Source organism: Fukomys damarensis, unplaced genomic scaffold (assembly GCF_012274545.1).
Source record: "Fukomys damarensis isolate Sample0158 unplaced genomic scaffold, DMR_v1.0_HiC HiC_scaffold_36, whole genome shotgun sequence".
Lineage (NCBI taxonomy): Eukaryota > Metazoa > Chordata > Mammalia > Rodentia > Bathyergidae > Fukomys > Fukomys damarensis.
Window position 1 is genome coordinate 22062002 of NW_022900948.1, and position 21505 is coordinate 22083506.

Sequence of the window (21505 nt, forward strand, 5' to 3'; positions counted from 1 at the left end):
TAAGGGGATATATTCCTGTCCTTATTCCTGCACTCTCTCTATCCCCCCTGAAGTTAATAGCTTTGTAAAGATAGTAAGGTAATTCTACAACCTCTGGATTCACTTCAAACCTGCTCTAATTCTTTCACTTATCTAATCCTCTCGTTCTAAGTCGAACCCCCCATCCTAAATGGTAAAGATGCCATATTGAAAAGCATATTCACTGCAAACATACTATGGGCTGCTTCTTGAAATTAATTTAATTCACATGAGTTAAAGGTGATACATTAATGACTACCACAAGTGGTCAGTTGGCAAGCTGTGCCTGATCCTATTGGGCTGCTGAATGTATCAATTGGGACAAAGAGTGGTGATTGATTTAAAGAGTTGTTTTCACTGATATTATGAAAATGAGGATGTCTATGAGTCATTAGAAACTCAAAAGCTAAAACGCAACTATATTAGGAAGATTTAAGTAATACCCAGAAATTAAAGGACAACCCAACAATAAAAATAAAAATGAGAAAACACTTAAGCAAGACACAAAAACAGATTTCCAGTTCTTTGTGCTATTTTAGAAGAGAAAAGAAGCATGCAATTTCATTTGAACAGAATTAGAAGATAGCCTGCTCTCTAAGTGTCCCTGTGTTATAAAGGGAGGAAGTTTCTTTTCATTCCTTGGAGATATAAACCTCTGATACCAGACATAGTGCATCGGCCACTTCTTTCCCAACTGGGAATTCAGAAATCAGAAGAACGAAGGATTCACCCCAACCTAGAGGCCAAAGAGCTTGTCTTTTAAAAGTTGGCTTGACATGAGGAGATCCACAGGCCTTTGCTAAAGGTCTGACTGTTCAAAATGTGGCTCTACTGGTGAAGCAGAAAATACAAGTTACTGTTACAAACTCTCCTTAAAAGTTGCAGAATCAAGCAAATTATTTGTCATTACTGTACTTAGAAGCTGCTTAGATGCATTTTTTGGTCTTACTGCCACTGATTTGCACAGGTGCATTCAGGATTCCAATAAAATTCCAGAAACACTGGACAGTGATACAACAGAGGACCTGTTAACCAAAGCAGTTGAAATTTGCTTTGTTGGGCAAAGCTTTATCTTTGGAGTGACAAACTTTGAAAACCAATATAGATATGGTTCAGATTCCAGTAACTTCTTACAAAGGTGTCATGACGTCAGAAGAGAACTCAGAGCACTAGTAGCTTGCCAGATCATTCTGCCAGACCCGCGCGTTTCAGGCTTCACTGTCATTGACTCTTTCCATCAGCTCTTGCAGACTTCTGATTTGGGGACACTACACTGCCACTCTCAGGAACCTAGTAGCCAGTTCCTTTCTTTAGATCACTCAAATAGTGATCTCAGCAGCATACATGATTCCGATAGTCCTTCCTATTTTTTGGAGTCTCACAGTAGAGATAATGTTTCAGATTCTGGCACCTACCACTTGAACTCACCTCCATGGTTTCACAACTAACAGATAATGATGATGTTTCATTTTCAGAAAAAAAGCATGGCCATTAGTACTCTTCACCAAAACAGAAAGTACATATCCTTTTCAAAGGCCACTGGTTCCAATGGCTGCAGTAATTCCATTCAGGATTCCTGGGGCCTTGTTTCTTATATGGACAAAAAAATGTACAACAAAAAAGTTGGGTAAAGAACTTGGCTTACAAGCTAATCGACTGAGTGTAATTCATAGCAGTCATCATGAAACTAGAATTACTACATCTAATTTATTGCCTTTGAAAATGTAAGAGCACCTTGAGTCCAGTAGTGTAGAATCCTTCCACAATGCAATAGAAATTAAAAATAAGTATTCCCAGGATACTACATTACCAGCATCATGAAGTAGACAACACCACTAGCCATCAAGAGACATATATCTGTTGTTCACCTGCATAACTCAGACCTGAAGAGGTAGCCAACAGTTCTCAGGATTTTGACCTTGTGGTTTGGGATGATCTTCCATTATCTGAAAGCCTGGACAACTTTCTGGCAATTGTTGAAAGTGGGATTGCTAAAACCCCAAGAGATGACAGGAATAAGAAACATAATATAGATAATGACATTGATAAATTTCCTGCAGACTACGGCACCAGGTTGTCTGTGTCTCCCTGGAGACCTACTGGAACACTATGTACACCACCTGTACCCTTAACCCTTAAGCAATACACAAAGCAAATCCTAGCAAGGATTACTTCTTTTCCAGCTGTGAAGCAAATCAAAGTCCTAGTACTTAAAAGGAGTCACAACCAGATAACATAGCAGATGCTGTCTCCATAAACAATAATAGAACAACAAAGGCTATCTCTGTAAGCAGTAATGGGAGAAGTGTTTCAGAATATTGTCTCCCAAACACTGTCTAATAGCTCTATTCCCATCTTCAGAAGATTTTGAAACAACTGTTACTGTAAAGCAGACTATCAAATACACCGAAAGAAAAATAAGGACATATTGAGAATAATCTAACACAAAGCTCTCCTGGTTATGAAGGTAGCTACAATGCTTCTGCTGATCTCTTTGATGATATTGCTAAAGAAACAAGCATTGCACCAGAAAAAAACAAAATATCAGAAGATATTTTGTTATAGTGGGGAACATCTTTGGTGGGAAATCATCTTGAAGAGTCTGGTTTTTCACTAAAATCAGTTTCTACAAACTCCACTCCGTCTTTACAAAAATTAACCTTGCAAAGCATGCCCACCTTTTGGTATCTAAGAACATGTTCTCCTTTGACTCATCCTCAGTCAGATTTGGAATGTGATCTTGAAGATTGCCAAGACTTCGGTCCATGTTCACAGTCAACTCCAGTTGCAGGATTCCACCACACAAGAGCTCATGGGATATGTGGAACTTTTAAAAACATTACCTGCATTTTATGCAAATCTTAACACTAACTATAAAAAATTTTCTCCTGAAAATCACAAATAGCAAGCCACTCCAAGATATCCACAAAATATAAAATTACCTAGCCAGAAATCCAGAAGCCCTGTTACATCTAGTACTACACAACCAGAGATTTTCAACCACCGTACTGTTGCTGAGGGCTTTGAAACTGCTGCTCATGAATAGGTCTCCCCTATCACAATAAAAGTGTTTCATTTAGATATGCTTGGATTCCAAGTCATAGGTTTAAGGAAATACCTTGCTGCCCATAATTCCCCTGGCCAAAAAGAAGTACCGAGAAAGAAATTGAAACATATCAAACAAATAACTGATATACATTTCATTAAGAAGAAGTTTAAAAATGTGTTTACAGCAATAGTCACAAAACAGAAAACTCCTAAATATAACTGTAAAAGTTCAGGTCAGATTTCCAAAGAATCAGTTTTGGGATTTGATTCTTTTTCCAAAAACTGTCTGCTTTCAATGTCTGAAGCAAAAAATGCTTGGTTACCTGAGTTGTTACCTGAACCCAATTCCTAGACTTTTTTTTCATTAAGTTTATCGGTACATTTAAAGCAAATAGTGCAGTTACATTTATCATTGGGGTCTTGTAACTTTACATGATATATCTCGGTTCTTGTTTTCTCCCCATACACCTGCTCTCCCTTCACCCATTTCCTAGACTTTTAAATAAAGATAAATCTCAAAACTTTTGCCGATAGTGGCAATTTTGCACACTTGAATAATAAATAGAGGAGAAGACTGTACTGGGTGCTATTGAGCTTTTAAAATGTAAAGCAATTGTTTCCTCCAGTGTTTTTTCCAAAATATTGTTATTTAGATACTTGGGCACTTTATCTTACACTGTCAATTGTACTTTAGTAATATTGTTAATTTTTCTCTTCAAAAATATTTGTTAAAATCACAGGTATACTCAGAAATAAAACCTTTGCAAACCAAAAAATAAAAAAAATTAAAGTTGTTGGGCTTAAATATTAGTAAGAACACAGACACAGAAAAGTCTCCAAGACAATTTCATGGAGATGCAAAACTTATGTTTTTAGTATGTGCCAGTAAATTCGGGAAATTTCCTTTTGAAAATTATCTAAAAAGCATGTTATCTTTTTCTCTGTTACAATTATTTTGCAATAAAAATTTAAATGAAATGATTCTCAAATTCTTGCATTTTTGTGGGATTGTACTGTGCATTTTTTGTTTTTTTTATTGAGGGTTATGCCCAGAGATTTCTCTTGTCAATACCAACTCTTTAAAATAGTACAGAAAACATGTTAAAGCAATAATTTGCACCGTATTTATATTAACAAGTTCTGCTGCATCCAAGGCCTTTTTAAGAAAGTTTTGAGCCCAGGCTGGCTTGAATGTGTGATCTTCCTGCCCTCGGACTGTCAGAGTCCTGGACTTACAGTTGTGTGCAACAATGCCCAGCTTCTGAAAACCTTGACCAGTTTGCTTCAGTGAGCCGAGCCTAAATATGGTCCTTCTTTTCCTCCCTACTCACTTTCTCCTCCATAGATTGGTAGATCCCAGATGGCGCAGCCCCAGGAGACAGTTCCATTATGTGTCCTTCTTCCCTTTCTGCGCATGCCCCAATCACTAGATAATCACGTTCAGCCTACGCCACATGGAGCACGGGGCACTAGTTACCCCACCTTCCTACACTATAAGTAAAGATTATTTATTTATAAATAAATAATAAAAATGGATGCCAGGGGCCATTAGCTCACTAGACTATGGTCTCCCCTGGTCCCAGCTATCAAGAATAATTTTGAAAAAAAAAAAAAAACAGAATAATGTTGGTCTGTTCACCATCTTTTCTTCATCTCTACCTAGCTTTGGTCTCTATGTTGTGTGGATCCTGGCAATGCTCTCTAAAATTCAGTTCCATGTAGACAAATTACATGTAAGATCAGAAGGAATCTAACAAACTAAAACTTTCCATTTAAATCTCGGTATTAGCTCATATATAAATGGAATAACCATTTCAATGTAAACTCCAAAAGGTTTATGAAAACAAGGAAAATATGTCTGTACTTTTTAGAGGCCATGTGCAAGAACCAATGCATCTATTCATTTAGAATGAGATCCAAGTTTCTAAAAGTTCTGTGAGAGACACATAAATACTACTTTAAAATAAGGAAGGTAAGGCCTTAAGAACGTAACCACTTTGTCAAGGAGTACAGTGCCAGCACTCCCAAGAATTGTGCTTCTCTGTCTGGGTTTCTTAGACAACCAGCAAGCCAAAAAACTAGGGTGGGCCCTTAATAAAAGGAAGTCAGCAAGGCTTAGCCTCCTAGGCACTTGTGACCTACTTCCCTAGAGAACTGCAGTAATTCTCAAGTCCTAAGGTTTTCAGATCTGGGCCATGAACATTCTAATCAACTCCCATAAACAACTGATATCACAGATCCAAATGGCCTGTTTATTGATATCCAAAATCCAAGTGGCCTTAGTTTTTCAAGTTTACCATTTAAACTTATCCATAACCTCACAGAAAGCTTTGGTTGTGGTGTACCATTCTGTGCAATGATGAGATACAGGTTGACTACATGCATTTATCTATTCCTGATCTTGCCTAGAAAGTTTTCTTTTTCTTCAATAAAGCCTACCGCTTATATCCATTTACCAAAAACTGATGTGGAATTTACTCCTATCTTTTGCATGACAAGCGAGAGAAGTCCTTAAACTCACTTGACACTACACTGCCTTGACACCTTGAGTGGAGAAGTCTCCAGGTTAAGTTGTTCTAAATTTCTTTTGGTTGAAAGAAAGGATTTGTAATTTGATTCTCTGAACAACAACAAAAAAATCCCACATTTGCTCAGAAACAGTCATCATTATTACATCTAGGATAGTGCCACTGCAACACTCCTGTTTTACTTTCTCTAATTGCTCTATTCTACCTCTGCAAAATAAACTGAAGTACACATAACCTAATGCTTGTTATTTCTACATCTATGTTCATCTTTTAGAAGCAAAGTGTCTTAGTTTTAAAGATTTTTTTCCCCCTTTTGCAGTACTGGAGATTCAGTCCAGGGACTCCAGCAAGGTAGGTGATCTACCTCTGAGTTACACCCCCATCTCCTAAGGAATTTTATAAGAAACTACCATATTGATTGTATGGAAAATCACCAGAACCTTTTCCTCCTCCATCTCTCATCAGGTAACTAGTTCATTAAATTTTTGTAATTGACACTGAGGTGCCTTTACAATTGCTTTCCTTCTTGGGCTGCCCACAACCTTACAGTTTATACACTTCCAGAGTTTTCAAATGCATTAATGCCCTAGTCTCTTATTATTTTATTAAACAAATATTTTCTGGGCATCTGTAATATAGCAGCTGCTATGATAGTTGCTGGGCATATACTTGAAAATAAAACTATCATAGCTATCATAGACTGGAGCTTACAGTCTAATGTAGGAGAGGAATAATAAGCAATTAGACCAGTAAATGTGTATACAATATTGAATTATAAATGTTTTATGAAGGAAAAGAAAAGAAAGAAGTAATAGAAAGAAAAGTAGAAACATCATCCCAGCCTGGTTGTTCCTCTATACCAGTGATGGCAAACCCTACAGAGACCGAGTTCCCACACCGCAACTCCAAACCCACTTATTTATCACCAAGTGCCAACACTGCAACTGAACCTGAATACTGAGGTTTTAGTTTAGAAAAAAAAAGTAACTCACACATCTTTTGTCTTAAAAGAAAAACAAATAACACCACACCATAGATTTGCTACCATTACTCTATGCTCTCATATTCTTCTTCTTGGAAACAGCTAATCAGCTATTTTTCCTGCATTGCTCCCAGTGGTACCACCTCTAACTCTGCTTCTCCTTCACACTGAGCTATTCCTGTGCTCTAAAAGCTTCCAAAAATATGTTTTAAATTAATTTATCCAGTTAGTTTTAATGGACTTGAAATCGTTTTCAAAAAATTAAATGCAACCACATTGGCAACAATTCACAAAGGAAAAGAATTTGATCTGTGAAACACCGTGGTACAATCACTGGACTTCCAAGCTTTTAATGGTCTATGAATTCACATGCACAGTCCCATCTGGAGAGAGAGCTATCAGCCAAACGGAGCCAGATACACATTCTTTTTGGAATTGATGCCGAAAAAGTAATTTCAAGCATTTAAACCCAATGTTACCTTTTAAAACATGAAGTTTGAGAGTGAAATTGCAGTGTACTAATGACTTTTCGTGTGGTTTTAACCTAAATTAATCAGAAGTGTTCTTATTGTTTGCAGATGGACTTTATAAAAATGGCTCTGTGAAGTTTTGCTTACCAATTCTGGCAGTTGGAAGCAGCATAATTTATTTGCATAGCATCCTTTATGCAAACTATATCCATTCCCCAAATGTTCCGTTGAATTAAATAAGGCAGGACTGTAGATAGAATAAATTAAAGAAAATCATAGCTTGCAAATATTGTAGAAGGAATTAATTAAAATTTGCATGGCATTTAGCCAGAAAAAGAGAGGGTAAAACTAGTAAGGATATTAGGAAAAGGAAAGAAATCTTTAGATGATATTTAGGGAAAATGGAATGTTGAAAATGATGGTGAACACCTGAAATGAATCATTATAAAAGGGGCAATATGCTATTTTACCAAAAAGAGACTAAATGGAATTCAGAGTTAGATGTGACTTCAATGTTAGATAAGTTTATACCTAAACATAAAATGGGATTTTCTTCAAAGAAATCATCACAAATTGCATTCAGCTAAAATGTCATTGTAGTATATTGTGATAGGAAGAATTTTAGTGAAATGGACTTCTGGGTTTCCTATAGCACATTCAACTTCATTTCAGAAGAATAATCATACTAATGAAAGAAAAGAATATACCGCACCTACTTAATGTGCCTAAATATGTCTAGGTTAAGTCAAAATAGTTATGTGTTCTTCCAAAACAATGCCTTAATGTTTACTACTAAGACAGTTAAGAAATTAGGTCTGTGGAATTATGAGGTCTTTGTTTAATTATGGGCTCAGGGTGATCCTTTCTATATTAAGCCTAAGTAAAAATTTCTGTTAAATAAGACATACTGAATAAATTCCTAGTCTGCTGTGAAAATGATCAAATAAATAGTTTATTATGAATAATAGCTGATTAGAGAACAATATGATAAGAGATACAAGAGTTTTGCAAAGTTTTTGAAGAGCACAGAAAGATTTCTAACGTGGTCTGGGAGGAGTCACGGTTGAATGCATGGTTCACAGAACCTTTGTAATGGGTCATAAAAGACGACCAAGAATATGACATTGGCTACGACGTTGAAGGTCTAAATAAGGATATGTGTGAAGATGCATACTACTCTATGTCCAAATACTTTCCAATCACTGGCAATGTGTGAGCTTGAGAAGTTAGAGGAGCACGGGGAATGGAACTGGAAGCCACAGATAGGTCAGAGATGGATCAGCCTCAGTTCAGGGAGACCAGAAAATTTGTCCAGGCCAAGCAGAGGTGGAGAAGGCTGGGTGGGGACTGTAGCATACTGAACATCCTGGCTTCTTTCTCAAAAGTGGCATCCCCAACCAGCTCTAGCTGTATATGACATTGTGCAAACAAAAGATTTTATTTTTAAAAAAAATTCTAGTGTTTAAATATGAGACTTAATTCAAAGTTCAGAAATAAGACTGAATCCAAAATTAGCACTTCTATGGACAAATTCCAGTTGAGTGGGCTGCCACTATGTAACCTTTGCTCTAATATATCTAAGATTAAAACATAAAATGAATTAATCCTAGTCCATGTTTACTTAATCTACTAGGTCTAGAAACCAGTCATATAACTTATCTTAGAGTTTCTTTTATCTTTTTTTTTTTTTTTTTGTACCGGGGATCGAACTCGGGTCCTTGTGCTTGCGAGGCAGGACTCCAAAGTTTCTTTTATCTTAAAGTGAAAAATGTTTGAGTTATTTGAGAGTTCCTATTAACCAGTGCAACTTTATCTTTTTGAATTTTATTCCACAGGGCAAGAATCTGCACAACTGTGTATATAACAAAATTTACAGAAAGTTTGTTAAAATCTTAATTTCCTGATATTATATCAATAACATCAGAGTCCTAGGACCCAGAAACATATCTTTCAAGTAATTCTTCCAGATTGCGAATTGACACTGGTCTAATAACCACTCTTGGCAACTTCTTATCTCGAGAATGTTTAGTGTGAGTTGAAAGATCCATCCTTTTTCCATTGCATACGCTACACATGACCTGAAGAAGAGTTTAACAAAACTCCAGGAAGCTGGAATAATCAGGCCTTAAATTTAGACCACGCTTGATAATGGGGGGCCTAAGTCTGTCTCTCTGAGTCTCTTCCATTACTCTGGCAATCATGGACAAGCAGAAAATCTGTAAGCAGAAGAGAATCAAGCACTTTAGTGTGTCAAACATCATGCTCTGGTTCTGGTGTGCAAGCTGTTTATTCAACCTCTAAAGAATGTATTCATTCTCACCAAGAACAAAAAAAACAGAAACTGTCATATTGAATTTATTATTCTATGGACTTACAGAATGTTTTCACACATCAATATTTTTGTAAAGTCCCTCCCTTGATCCAAATTCCCAATCTATCCTGCCTAGACCTCATTGAGCTGATACCTCCTCATTGGTGAAGCTATACCACAGTCCAAGTGATTCACTGCCCTACTCTCTGGTTCTCATAGCAATATGGTTGCAACAGTTTCATTGAAATTATATTTATTTCACTATCTGTTTTATGAGATCTTTAGCAGTTAAGAACACCAGTCGAAATGATAAATCCCATCGACCCTCACAGACACTAGTAATGACCTCAACTTTAAATGTGTGTAAAGACTGACAAAGCAAGGGGCTCAACCATCAATGAGTTAATTAGGAGCCAAAAATCTTTTAGTTAAATGGAATTCTATCCTGAAATTATAAATCAGATCAATCACTACCTGCTACTTTCTGTATTCCATTGTGTTAATTGGTGATGTCTAGGTCATTTGCAATATAGGTATTTCTGTCACCATAAGGTTATTATAGCATAAAGAACAAAAATCTCTATTAAAACTCATTTAATAAACTAAAGAAAAGCAACAGTCCATACCATAAAGAGCACAGATTTTGGAATGGGATACGTCTAGTTTCAAACTATTAATTTTCCACTGTGTGCCTTTGAACAAGTTAATTATCAAAAAACCTCTATTACTTGATCTGTAAAATGGAAATTATTTCACAGGGTGAAGCACTAATTAGATAACAAAATGTATAGGAAGTACCCAGCATCTTAGCTAACTCATAATAACCATTCACACCAGACTTTCATTACTATAATTTTTGTACTGAACCAATGTGCCAGGGACAAGCCCTTCGCATCATAAAGCCTGGAAGAGCTGAGGCATGAAGACAGCAGTGTGGTAGGTGATTGAGCTCAGCTTTACACGGAGGACTTCAGTAGCAGAATCACACTGGCATGCTCGAATGTGTGCTATCAAAGTATGCCTTGCAAACAAGATTTATAAGGGACTTTAACTCATTCATGTACTTTTAAGTTGGTAGGGCTGCCTTAAGTAAAAATTATATCCAAGAAACCTTAGGTGTTTACAGTCACATCGAATTACTGTGTAGTCGTGACTATTACATGGTGACTGTAGAAAAAATGCCATATCCAACAGACAGACAAAAAGCGGCCCCTACACGTCTCAGAGCCTCCCTCAGGGGCCCTGAAGGGCCCAAAGTCTGGCCATTCATTTACCTTTCAGTCCCAGAAATTTGAATGAAATGTAAAGTGCAAAAAGTTACCTGGTCTCTTACAGCCTGGTTCATAACAATCAGCTTCTCAAGAAATTAATGGAAAAGCAGACACTAGCAGATTTATTAATTTTCCATGGAAGAAGAGATGCATCCAAAAGATCTAGGGCACTCCAGTTGGGCTATTAGATATCAGGTGCTTAGGTAAGTTGAAAATAAATGTATTAGCAGAAGTTTGCTCAAAAAAAAGAATCAGAGCAAAGGAGTAGGATGCTCTTGAAGAATATTCTTTTTTTCTCATTGAGTTTTTTGGTACATTTTAGGTATACAGTACAGTTACATTCATCATTGGGATCTTATACCTTTACATGACAGGTCTTGGTTCTCATTTTTCCCCCTTACCCCTGCCCTCTCTTCACCCCCTTCTCCCCTTCCCATTTGCAAACACTTTATTTCCATTTTTTCAGTTTCTCATATTTTTTACTTTTCCCTTATTACCTTTCTCCTACCCTTCCCATTTTCTCTACACCTTTAGCCCCTTTCTTCCTATTTCACACTGTCTATTATATCATTAGGATCTTATGTACTATTATAGTTTATTCACACCAGAGACACTATTCGGTATTTACACATGTGTGTCTTATTTATTTAACTTAGGAGTATATCCTCAATATATATCCATTTTCCTATGAATGAATCTATTTTTCCTTCTTTATGGCTGAGTAGTATTCCATTTTATAGAAAAACCACATCTTCTTTATCCAGTCTCCAACTGATGGGCAAATGGGCTGTTTCCAAGTTTTAGCTATTACAAATGTGCCACTATAAACATGGGTGCGCATGTTCCAACACAGAAAAGCTCTTGATCTCTCCTTTTCCCCCAACTTGGTTTATTTTCAAGAGGTCAGACTGTGTCTTTCAGATAATGTCTCTATCTGCTTCGAAACTCTTTCTTTTTTAGACATAAGATAAGATCCCCCTTTTGTTAACAGGTTTGTGCACACTGCAGAAAATTCAGCGCCAGCTTTCTCTTGTTATAGCCTGGTCACTTCAGTAAAGCTTGGACATGGTTTATAACTCAGTCGCTTCGTTTTGGCATTAGCTTTAAGCTGTGGGTTTGTCTCTACAGGACTCTCAGACACTGTGTGCTGAATCCTCTGAGTTACTCTCACAGAGAACTGAAGCCACCTCATCTGACTCCGAAAGCCCTAATGCTCAAGGTCTCACTAGCACACATAACACACTCTCGTCGTATACTCCAGGACTAGCGACTAATTCTCTGCCGTATGACTTCGTGGGAAATGCTGCTGTCATATTTGTTACTTTGGGTTGAGTTCTCTTCAATTAGTAGATAATTTATAGAAATATTTAAATATGTTTCAGAAAGTTAAACCTATCAGCACGTGTCCAAAACTTAAATAATTATCAGTGTATAACCTTAGTGCAAACATAACATCATTATTAAAGACCTCCTGCTATGGTCAGCATACTCCACAAATCAAGTCTCTTTGAAGTGAATTTTCAAATCCTTTAACAAGTTAACTACTGCAGTACTTCATTTCCCAAGTGAAGTATTCGTTATATTAATTTTTGTGGAATTAATGAACTTTAAAGGTAGAAATTATTTTATTTGTTCTTACATTGGGAAGAATTTTGTCTATATATGGAGCTTAATAAAAGCTATCCTTGCCACTATAAACAGAGAATAGTGTGTAATCTAATTTTGCATTCGCATCATAAAAACTTATTTCTGAATAATGAATTAAATTCAGAAAAGGAAGTTTCATCATAAATCTGGATATTTGGTACATAGTTGGAACTTGAGTAATGCTAAATGGAAGCTTTACATTTGTCACTATAATACAAAGTTTTCATTATGAAAGAATTTTTATTGATTCGGGCTTGAGATTAATTTTGGGACATTTCCCCTTCAATTTCTAATTAGCAAATGGTCATGAGCAATAAGTGCTGGTAAAAGTCCTGTGCTGGTCAGACAGGCTGTGCTGGGCACTGTGGTATACACATAGTTATATATGAAGCTCAGTGTAGATTATCACCTTGATTGGTTTGGAAGACACCGAGGATAGGAGTGAATACCCTTCTGATATTAGTGAATATTAGTGAGTACCCTCTGTGGCAGGTGGGCTTGAGGGACTATATCTGATGCCTGCCTCTTCCCTTGTTCTCTCCTCCCTGGATGCTATGACTTGAGTAGCTTCTCCCCCGACCCCATCCTTCTATCATGCGAGTCCGCTGACCATAGACTGAAGCCGTGAGCCAGAATAAACCTTGTCTCCTTTGAGTCGTGTGTATCAGGTATTTTGTCACAGCAATGAAAAGCTGACCAATCCACAGGAGTTGCAGATAATTTAAATTTAAAATATGAATGTCTTTTGGTGTATTGCTTTAAAGATTTGCAAACTTAATTTGGTTGGATTGAATTCTAAAGCACAAACTTTAATTATCATCAATTTCTCAACTATTTGTAAAAATAATAAAATAAATTATAAAACTACCCAGATTTGTAATCTCTTGTGACCTGCTTGCAAATTATTTGTCAAATGAGTTGTTGGTCCTTTAATCAGTTCCAGAACTGCCGGGTTAACTATTTCAATCTGTTCAATCATATAGTCGGTAAACACGCCTGCGTAGAGCACAAACACCGTGCTGATTGCTGGGACCACAATGTGAGTGAAAGCAAACGAGAGGCCGTCTTTAGGCTGTGTGGCTCCAGGGAAGCCTGTCCTATGTCTTGGATTATTATGTCCACCTCCGCTATTGGCTATCTCCTACTTCAAAGGCTTCTATTGTTGTTTTAGGGTTGTGGGCTTTGCCTGGCAGTTGTGTTATCAACCAGTAGTTCTTACTTTTATTCCATTGTCAGAGAACCTCAAATACTTGGTGTTCTCTGAAAAAAACCAAAATTAATCTGGCATATAAAATAGGGAGAATTTTTATAGAATCATAACTATCTTATATTAAGAGATTATACAGTTATGGTCCGGAACACATGTTCCAGATATTAAAAAGCCATTGAATGAAGCAAACTTGAGAATTTTGAAAATAAACTTGAGCCAGTAAAGGAAGAGTTGAGTGTTAAAATAATGTTATTTGAGAATGCTGATGAATTAAAGAATTAATGACCATGTTGAGGTTAATAGAGGACACTTGAGAGTTGTCCTTCACTGGGGAAGAGGACATTAGCATCGCGACCATCACACTCAGCAAGTTTGTACAACGATGTATCCAGATGCTCTGCCAACCCTTGTGCACCTGACCTGTGAATGCGGCCAGCAGAATGGTCAATGAGTTTGAAGAAAAGAGGCAATGACAGGTGCACAAGGGTTAGCCATGAGCTGGCGTGGCATCGCCACCAACCACCTGCAGATCCTGGCCCTTGCCCTGGGCTCTGCCACTGATCTCAGTGGACACTCCGGTGGTTCATGCGGCCAAAATGCGTATGTACACATCCAAGCTGTTGAATGAGCTCAGTTACGTTGAATCAACCGCCACGTGAAGGTGGAGATCCTGCCTGATCCAGCTCAGAGTTCCCTATGCTGAAAACTAGATTTTCACCCAAAAAAATACTCTTCAAAAGTGTATTGAACATATTAATGACCAAAATCTTTTTCTAAATATATATAATGGGAATAACACACGTTGTAAAGTCAAAATTAATATAGCACTAAGATTCAGCTACAGTACAATCCTGAGCATTGCCTCATGTTCTTGCTAAGGCAGAATCACTTGCTGGCATCCTCTTTTTAGGCACTCTTCCCAGGAGTTGGTTTGGCTCCTACAAGGTCCATAGCTCCCTAACAAATTTTATTTTGGTTGCAAATAGTATGCAGGATAACATTTCAAGGAGCTTCTTGCCTTACCTACTAGGAAGAAAAAGAAGAAGAGGAGAGGAAGAGGAGGAGAAAGAGGAGGAGGAGGAGGAAGAGAAGGAGAAGATGGAGAAGGAGACAGAGGAAAAAGAGAGGGAGAGGAGGAGGAGGAAGAGGGAAAGAGAGAGGAGAAGGAGACGTAGTGGGAGAGGAAGAAGAGGGAGGGGAGAGGAGGAGAAAGAAGAAGATAAGATTTTGGCCCATGTACCAAGAGTCCTTAGAAAATTTCTATGGGAGACTTGTTCATTCATTTTGAAAAGACTCTATGTTGCCATTTTAAAACTTTCCAACATAAAGTACAATACTAGTGTTTTGATAAGTTATAAACTGTCTTTTTTATCCTTTCTTCTATGTTCCTTCTATTTTGTAGTGTTTCAGTATTATGCAGTTTTATACCAGACTTAAGCACAATATCATTATGTGAGGAAGGAAGGGAGGGAGGGAGGCAGGGAATGAGGAGAGAGAGAGAAAAGAAAGAGGAAAGAGGAAAGAAGGAAGGTTTTGCTATTATTTTAGCATAAAGGTTAAATGATAGCTTTCGCATTTTTCTATGGACTGGCCATGTTGACCACCTCATGAAATTTAATAAACCAGGCAGGAAAAAAAAGAAAATAAATCAACATGCTTACAATCCCTTCTTGGGTGATTGTTTTAAAGCCTTTTTAGGTTAAATAGTGACTCTTAAGTATTCATATGTTGAAGACATAATCCTCAGTACCTCAGAATGTGGCCTGATTTGGAAGTAAGGTCATTACAGATCTAATTAATTAAGATGAGGTCATACTGTAGCAGCACAGGCCCTTGATACAATATGACTGTTGTCCTAGTTAAAAAAAGGAAATTTTGTACACAGAAATGGTACAGGGAGAGCACAACATAAAGATGAAGGCAAAGGATGAAACGATATTTCCTCAAACCAAGAAATGTTTAAAAACAAAAAATGCCGGCAAACCATGGGGAGCCAGAGAGGCAGGGAGCAGATTCTAATGGGCCCCGGATGGAGCCAACCATTGAACTGCACTTCCAGTCTGCACACTTGCGAAATAGCAGATTTCTCTTGTTTAAGCCGTTCCGATTGTGGCATTTGCTTTGTCAGTCCCAGGAAATTAGCGTGCCTTCTGCGGGGTCGTTCATTGGAAACAGTCTTGTAGGAGTAGGGCACTCCCCTGTCCACCCACACTGAAACCATGCTATCTTGTTCTCCTGTGACCACATAAAACAGAAGCAGAGCCTTTCGATGTTTACCAGAGGCACGGGTCAGGCACGACAGACACTGACTGGTAGATTAATGTAAGAGACACCGTCAAGTTCAAGGATAGAGATTAAACCTGCTACTTATTTCTATCCCACAGCCTCCGGCGCGGTGAAACTTTTTCTTAGTATTCAGTCCTTGATATGACGTTAGCAACCGTCTTCAGTTGTTTAGTTTTTTTAAATAATTTGAATAATTTCCTTTTTTTTTTCTTTTAAATGTCGATAACAATAGGTAGGAAAACCAATGAATTTCTGTTCTCTTTTGAAAAGGCATTTGTGTGGTGGCCTCAGACAAGCTGGGCTTTTCCGCCATCTACTGGCCATAGAGTACTATAGCAGCCTAGAGTTTAAATTTATTTTATTTTATTTTTTTCCTCATTGAGTTTATTGGTACATTTTTGGTATTCAGTACAGTTACATTCATTATTGGGATCTTCTACTTTTACATGACAGGTCTTGGTTCTCATTTTTTTTCCTTGCCCATACCCTCCCTTCACCCCTCCTACCCTTCCCATTTACAAACACTTTATTTCCATTTTTTTCATTTTCTCATATTTTTTCTTTTCCCTTATTAGCTTTCCCCTACCATTCCCACTTTCCCTACACCTTTAGCCCCTTTCTTCCTATTTAACACTGTCTATTATATCATTAGGATCTTATGTACTATTATAGTTTATTCACACCAGAAAAACAATTCAGTATTTATACGTGTGACTTAATTTATTTCACTTAAGAGTATATCCTCAATATGCATCCATTTTCCTATGAATGCATCTACTTTCTCATTCTTTATGGCTGAGTAATATTCCATTTTATAGAAAAACTACATCTTCTTTATCCAGTTTCCAAATGATGGGCAAATGGGCTGTTTCCAAGTTTTAGCTATTACAAACTGTGCCGCTATAAACATAGGTGTGCATATATCTCTGTGATATGATTCTTTTAATTCTTTTGGAAGATACCCAGCAGAGGGATGGCTGGGTCAAATGGAACCTCTAGTCCTAGCTCTTTGAGGTATCTCCATTTGATTTTCATAGGGGTTGCACCAGTCTGCACTCCCACCAACAATGGAGAAGGGTTCCTTTCTCCCCACAACCCCGCCAACATTTGTTATTGTTTAATTTCTTGATAGCAGCCATTCTTTGTGGGGTGAGATGGAATCTTAGTGTTGTTTTCATCTGCATCTCTCAAATGACCAGTGCTTAAATTTAAACTCTCCCCTTCTATTGAAGCCCAGTTGATAAATAAAAGTTCCATCTTAATCCTTCCAAAGCAATAGCTAAAAGTGTGCTTAGAAACATGAAGTAGTGAAGAGCATCGAGTTGCATTCGCATTTGTGAACAGGACAGGCGTGTGTTTGCCTGTTACCCCTGACCATTTGCAGAAGCATGATCTTTATGATTCGGTCAAGGAAGCTTTGCTTGGTCACTACATCCCAGCCACTGTGATGGCAATACAAAGCAGATTTAGACACCTTATCTACAAAACAGACAATCATGTGGCATAAAGGAGCCATACCTAAATTGTCCATGTAAATTAATGTATTGTGCCCTTGCTGAGCAGACCTCACCATCTCTGGTCACCTTGGCTAGTGTAGCCCTACTCCATTTGGGTCCACTATTGCCTGACCCTCATCTCCCAGGGGTTTCACATGTCTTGGTATTGCTGTGTGGTCCTGGTTCAGGGTTTAAGTCATCTTTGGTTTTGATTATTTCTTTGGCCCCCTGCTTTGACTATGTTCCACAGAAATTTTTTCTTAGACATGACTTTGTTTCACTCTAGTCTCTGTGTTATACTTAGAGAACACTTCTGACCCAAAAATTATAATGAAACAAACAAAATGGGATTTGACTTATCAAAACCCTTGAGGCTTTCCAGTGAGTTTGAGATGATGCTTTCTCTGTCTTCTGTGTGGAAAGTGTGGTGTAGTCACTATTCTCCCTGCCTAGGTTTCATCATTGGACCAATACTCCTGCCTAAACCATCTATCTTTCTAACCCAGTGCTAGAAAGTCACTGAAAAGTTCACCAGGTGGCTGCTTTCTCAGGAAGAAGGAGAACAAACTCCACCTCAAAAGTAGATCAGCATGGATTTTGGCTGGGTTACCACCCAGAACAAAACATATTTTTCCCTATCTCCAAGGAACAATCCCTGATAATAGACCCTAAGTTTTTTTTCCTCATTGAGTTTATTGGTACTTTTTAAGTATGCAGTACAGGTACATTCATCACTGGGGTCTTGTACCTTTACACAGTAAATCTTGGTTCTCATTCCCCATACCCCTGCCCTCCCTTCACCCCCTCCACCCTCTCCTATTTAGAAGGACTTTGTTTTCATTTTTTCCTTTTCTCATATTTTTTCTTTGCCCTTCTTTCCTTTCCCCTACCCTTTCCATTTCCCCTACAACCTTTAACCCTTTTCTTCCTATTTCACATTGTCAGTTATGCAATTTGGATCTTATTTACTATTTTAGTTTTTCACACCAGAGAAACTATTCATTATTTACCCATGTGTGTCTTATTTAGTTCACTTAAGCGTATAGTCTCAATATACATCCATTTTCCTATGAATGACTAGTTTCTCATGCTTTATGACTGAGTAGTATTCAATGTTATAGAAAAACCACAGCTTCTTTATCCAGTTTCCCTGTTTGTTACTGAAAAAATATAAAATGTCCAAGACCAAGAGACCATAGCCTCTGATACGAACTGAATTTTCTCTGCCCAAAGTTCATTTTTTGAAAACCTAATCCCCAGTACCTCAGAATATAACCATATTTACAGACAAGATCTTTAAAGCCCAGTGTCAAGTGACTGTAGTAGACTCTGATATGGACTGAATTTTTGTCTCCCTAAGTTCATTTTTTGAAGCCCTAAGCACAACTACCTCAGAATGTACCTATATTTATAGATAAGGTCCTTAAAAGGGTAATTAAGTTAAAATGAGATCTTTAGAGAGGACCTAATTACTTGTCTCCTCCTAAGAAGATGAAACAAAGGTGGGGGGATACACAAAGATGAACCTGTGAACACACCAAAAGGAGACTGTTTTCTGTAAGCAAAGAGAGAGGCTTCAGGGAAACTAAGCCTGCAAACATCTTGATCTTGGATTTCTAGACTCCATAAATGGGAGATAGATCAGCCTCTGTTGTTTACACTGCCCAAGCTACAGTGTTTTGTTAAGGCAGCCCTAGCACACTAATACACTCTCCTCACAATAACCCTAACCAGGCCTCAACTCTCTTTCTCCTCTAGAAAACTTGGAAGGCAGTGTGGTGTCTTCTACTTTATTTAAACAGTTTTACCTCTTAGAAGATAAATTTGTCTTTCTCTTGATCTTGATTCAACTTTGAGGAAGTAGAATGATTTTTTAGCCAAGTTTTTTTCCTCCACAGATGAACAACTGTTTTCTTTAGGGAAGATGAGTAAAGTATCAAGGAAATTCCCTTAGCCCAATAGATCGATTCGATCACACTCCTCATGCATTAAGCATGCTGACTGATGTGCCTGGGATCACTGCAATTAGCTTCCAGCCCCTCAGTTCCCTTTGTCAATACATCTTTGGCTTTCCCAGGTTTTCTAAATTAAGTCAAAGTGAATCATTAATTATTCACCTGCCAGCCCATAGTATAATCTTGGCAGAGAGTTCAGTTTAATATTTTCCCAATTCTATAAAGTTGTGTTCCACTATGTTACTTTAACTTCTATACTATACTTTGAGTGGCAGGTGATGGCATAAGCCAAAGAGTCTGCATTCCTGTCTGTCCCACCATGTCAGGAATCAAACTCTCCCTATTCACTTTGGTTGAAAGAGTTTCAGTCTTAACTCATTTACAATCCTTTCTCACAGCTCCACCAAAGTGGTTTATTAAACATTCAAGTTATATTGACACTTTTTTTGCTGGCCAAAGTCTCTATTTAGTACCTAAAATGTTAAATATAAACCCCTCATTTAGCACAGGCTGCCACATGTGATGATTCCACCTTTACTACTGGCTACTTCCTCTTTCATGTTTTAATGATCCACTCACATTATTTTTTTCCGGAATATGAAATGACATTTTAATACTCCAACTTTAAATATGTGCTATTTTTCTTACCCAAAAGGTGTTTCTTTCAATTATGCATTGGGCTGCTGTTAATAACTTTCCCAATTCAACTCTGGCAGGAATTCTTCTAACTTGTCCTTTGTAATCCATTCCCAAACAAAAGCAAAAGTTACTCACCCCTACACCTGACAATAATTCCACCATTGCACTGTTTTGCTAGTTAGACAAAACAGATGCTCCGGGAGGGATAGTATCTCTATTACTTTCTTATCTTTGACATCTATAATAGTAACAATATTGGTGACTTAATTAAATGATTTATTCACAATCCGGAATACAGCAAGAGAAATATGGCCTTTATTTGCTTGCTTTGGTTTTCTTCTTTTGGGTGGAGGGACAGAAGGGGGCTAGAGTGGAAATATTAGAAATATTTCATTTACCCAACCACCACATCCCCAGGTGTTTGGCAGCATGGGCCACCAGCAACACTGACCCCTGGGACTCTGGCCACCAGGCTGTTCCAGTACCTGAATACATACCACAGAGGCACAGTAGGTCGTAAGGGCCATTGTTCTGAGCTAGAGGGGATAGAGCAGAAGTGAACAACAGAAAGAGAGCCTCTCCAAGGTTTCTTGATGAAAATTGAAGCCTCTGAGACAGTGATGAAAATCTCTGCAATAAAGGCACACCAGACCACTGCCGTTGATAAGTTGAAAGGATCAGTACCACCTATAAGAACTTAGGGTAAAAGGCAGCTGAAATCAGCAGTAGCACCTTGCAGAGTTCAATCCACCAGGAGGTCAGGGAGGTCAATTTGGGCCTTGCAACCAGAAATCAGCTTGAATCTCAGTGGACTGTGGCTGGCTTGCAGAGACTAATTGACTTAGATCTGCACACGGCTGCCCACATTGTCTATTGTGACAGCAGAGACATGCCCCAAAGGAGGCCCTTTAGTTTTATTTTTTCATCTATTTTTAATTTTTATTTTGTACTTTAAAATTTTCTTTCTTCTTTCTCTCCTCTCATCTCTCCTCTCTTTGTCTCTCTTTCTGTCCCCTCACCTTGCTTTTCATCTCTCTACTTTTTTGTTCAAGTACCTGTCTTACTTCAGATTACTTTTTTCTTTTTTTTCTCTTCTTCTCTCTTTTTCTTTCTCTCAATTGTCATTAGTTTTATAGAAAAATTAATACAGTTTCTAGATTCCCTATTGCTTGTTAGTTTGTTCTGTTCTTATCTTTGTTCTTTTGTTCTTCCTTTTCCTGTTGTCCTCAATAGTTTCCCAAAGTTTGCATGATCTTCCTCTGTCCTCTAACCTCACTTCTAACCTTTCCCTATCCTTCTACCTATCTATTCCTTCCTCCTCAACTCTTCTAAGTCCTCATCCTGAAGAGTAAAGTAGCTATACTGAATAGTGTATTCACTATAAACATATTTTGGGCTGGTCTTCAATTTTACTTAATTCATGCAGTTAAAAGTGATAGATTAATAGTTACCACAAATTGTCATTTTCTAAACTGTACTTGATGCTATTGTTGTTACTGATTGCATCACCTTTGCTAAGGTGTTGTCATTGATTTAATCAGTTGTCCTTCCTGGTATACTGAAAATGAGACTGCCTAAGCATCATAGAAATTCAAAACCTAAAGACCAGCTATATCTGGAAAACTCCTCTGAGAAGCATTCATT

The 21505-nt window shown here is 37.7% G+C and overlaps 1 protein-coding gene across 1 annotated transcript in view; it reads left to right on the top strand.

The window, feature by feature from the left end:
* LOC104855545 (DNA damage-induced apoptosis suppressor protein-like) overlaps window positions 1-11960 on the top strand; it is a 19492-nt gene extending 7532 nt beyond the window's left edge. Inside the window, 10 exon segments of the mRNA XM_033759196.1 lie at window positions 824-1409; window positions 1412-1495; window positions 1497-1628; window positions 1630-1742; window positions 1900-2140; window positions 2452-2541; window positions 2740-2847; window positions 2849-3299; window positions 5914-5945; window positions 11757-11960. Of these exon segments, the coding sequence (XP_033615087.1) occupies window positions 824-1409; window positions 1412-1495; window positions 1497-1628; window positions 1630-1742; window positions 1900-2140; window positions 2452-2541; window positions 2740-2847; window positions 2849-3299; window positions 5914-5945; window positions 11757-11960 (2041 nt within the window).
* The last annotated feature ends 9545 nt before the right edge of the window (window positions 11961-21505 follow it).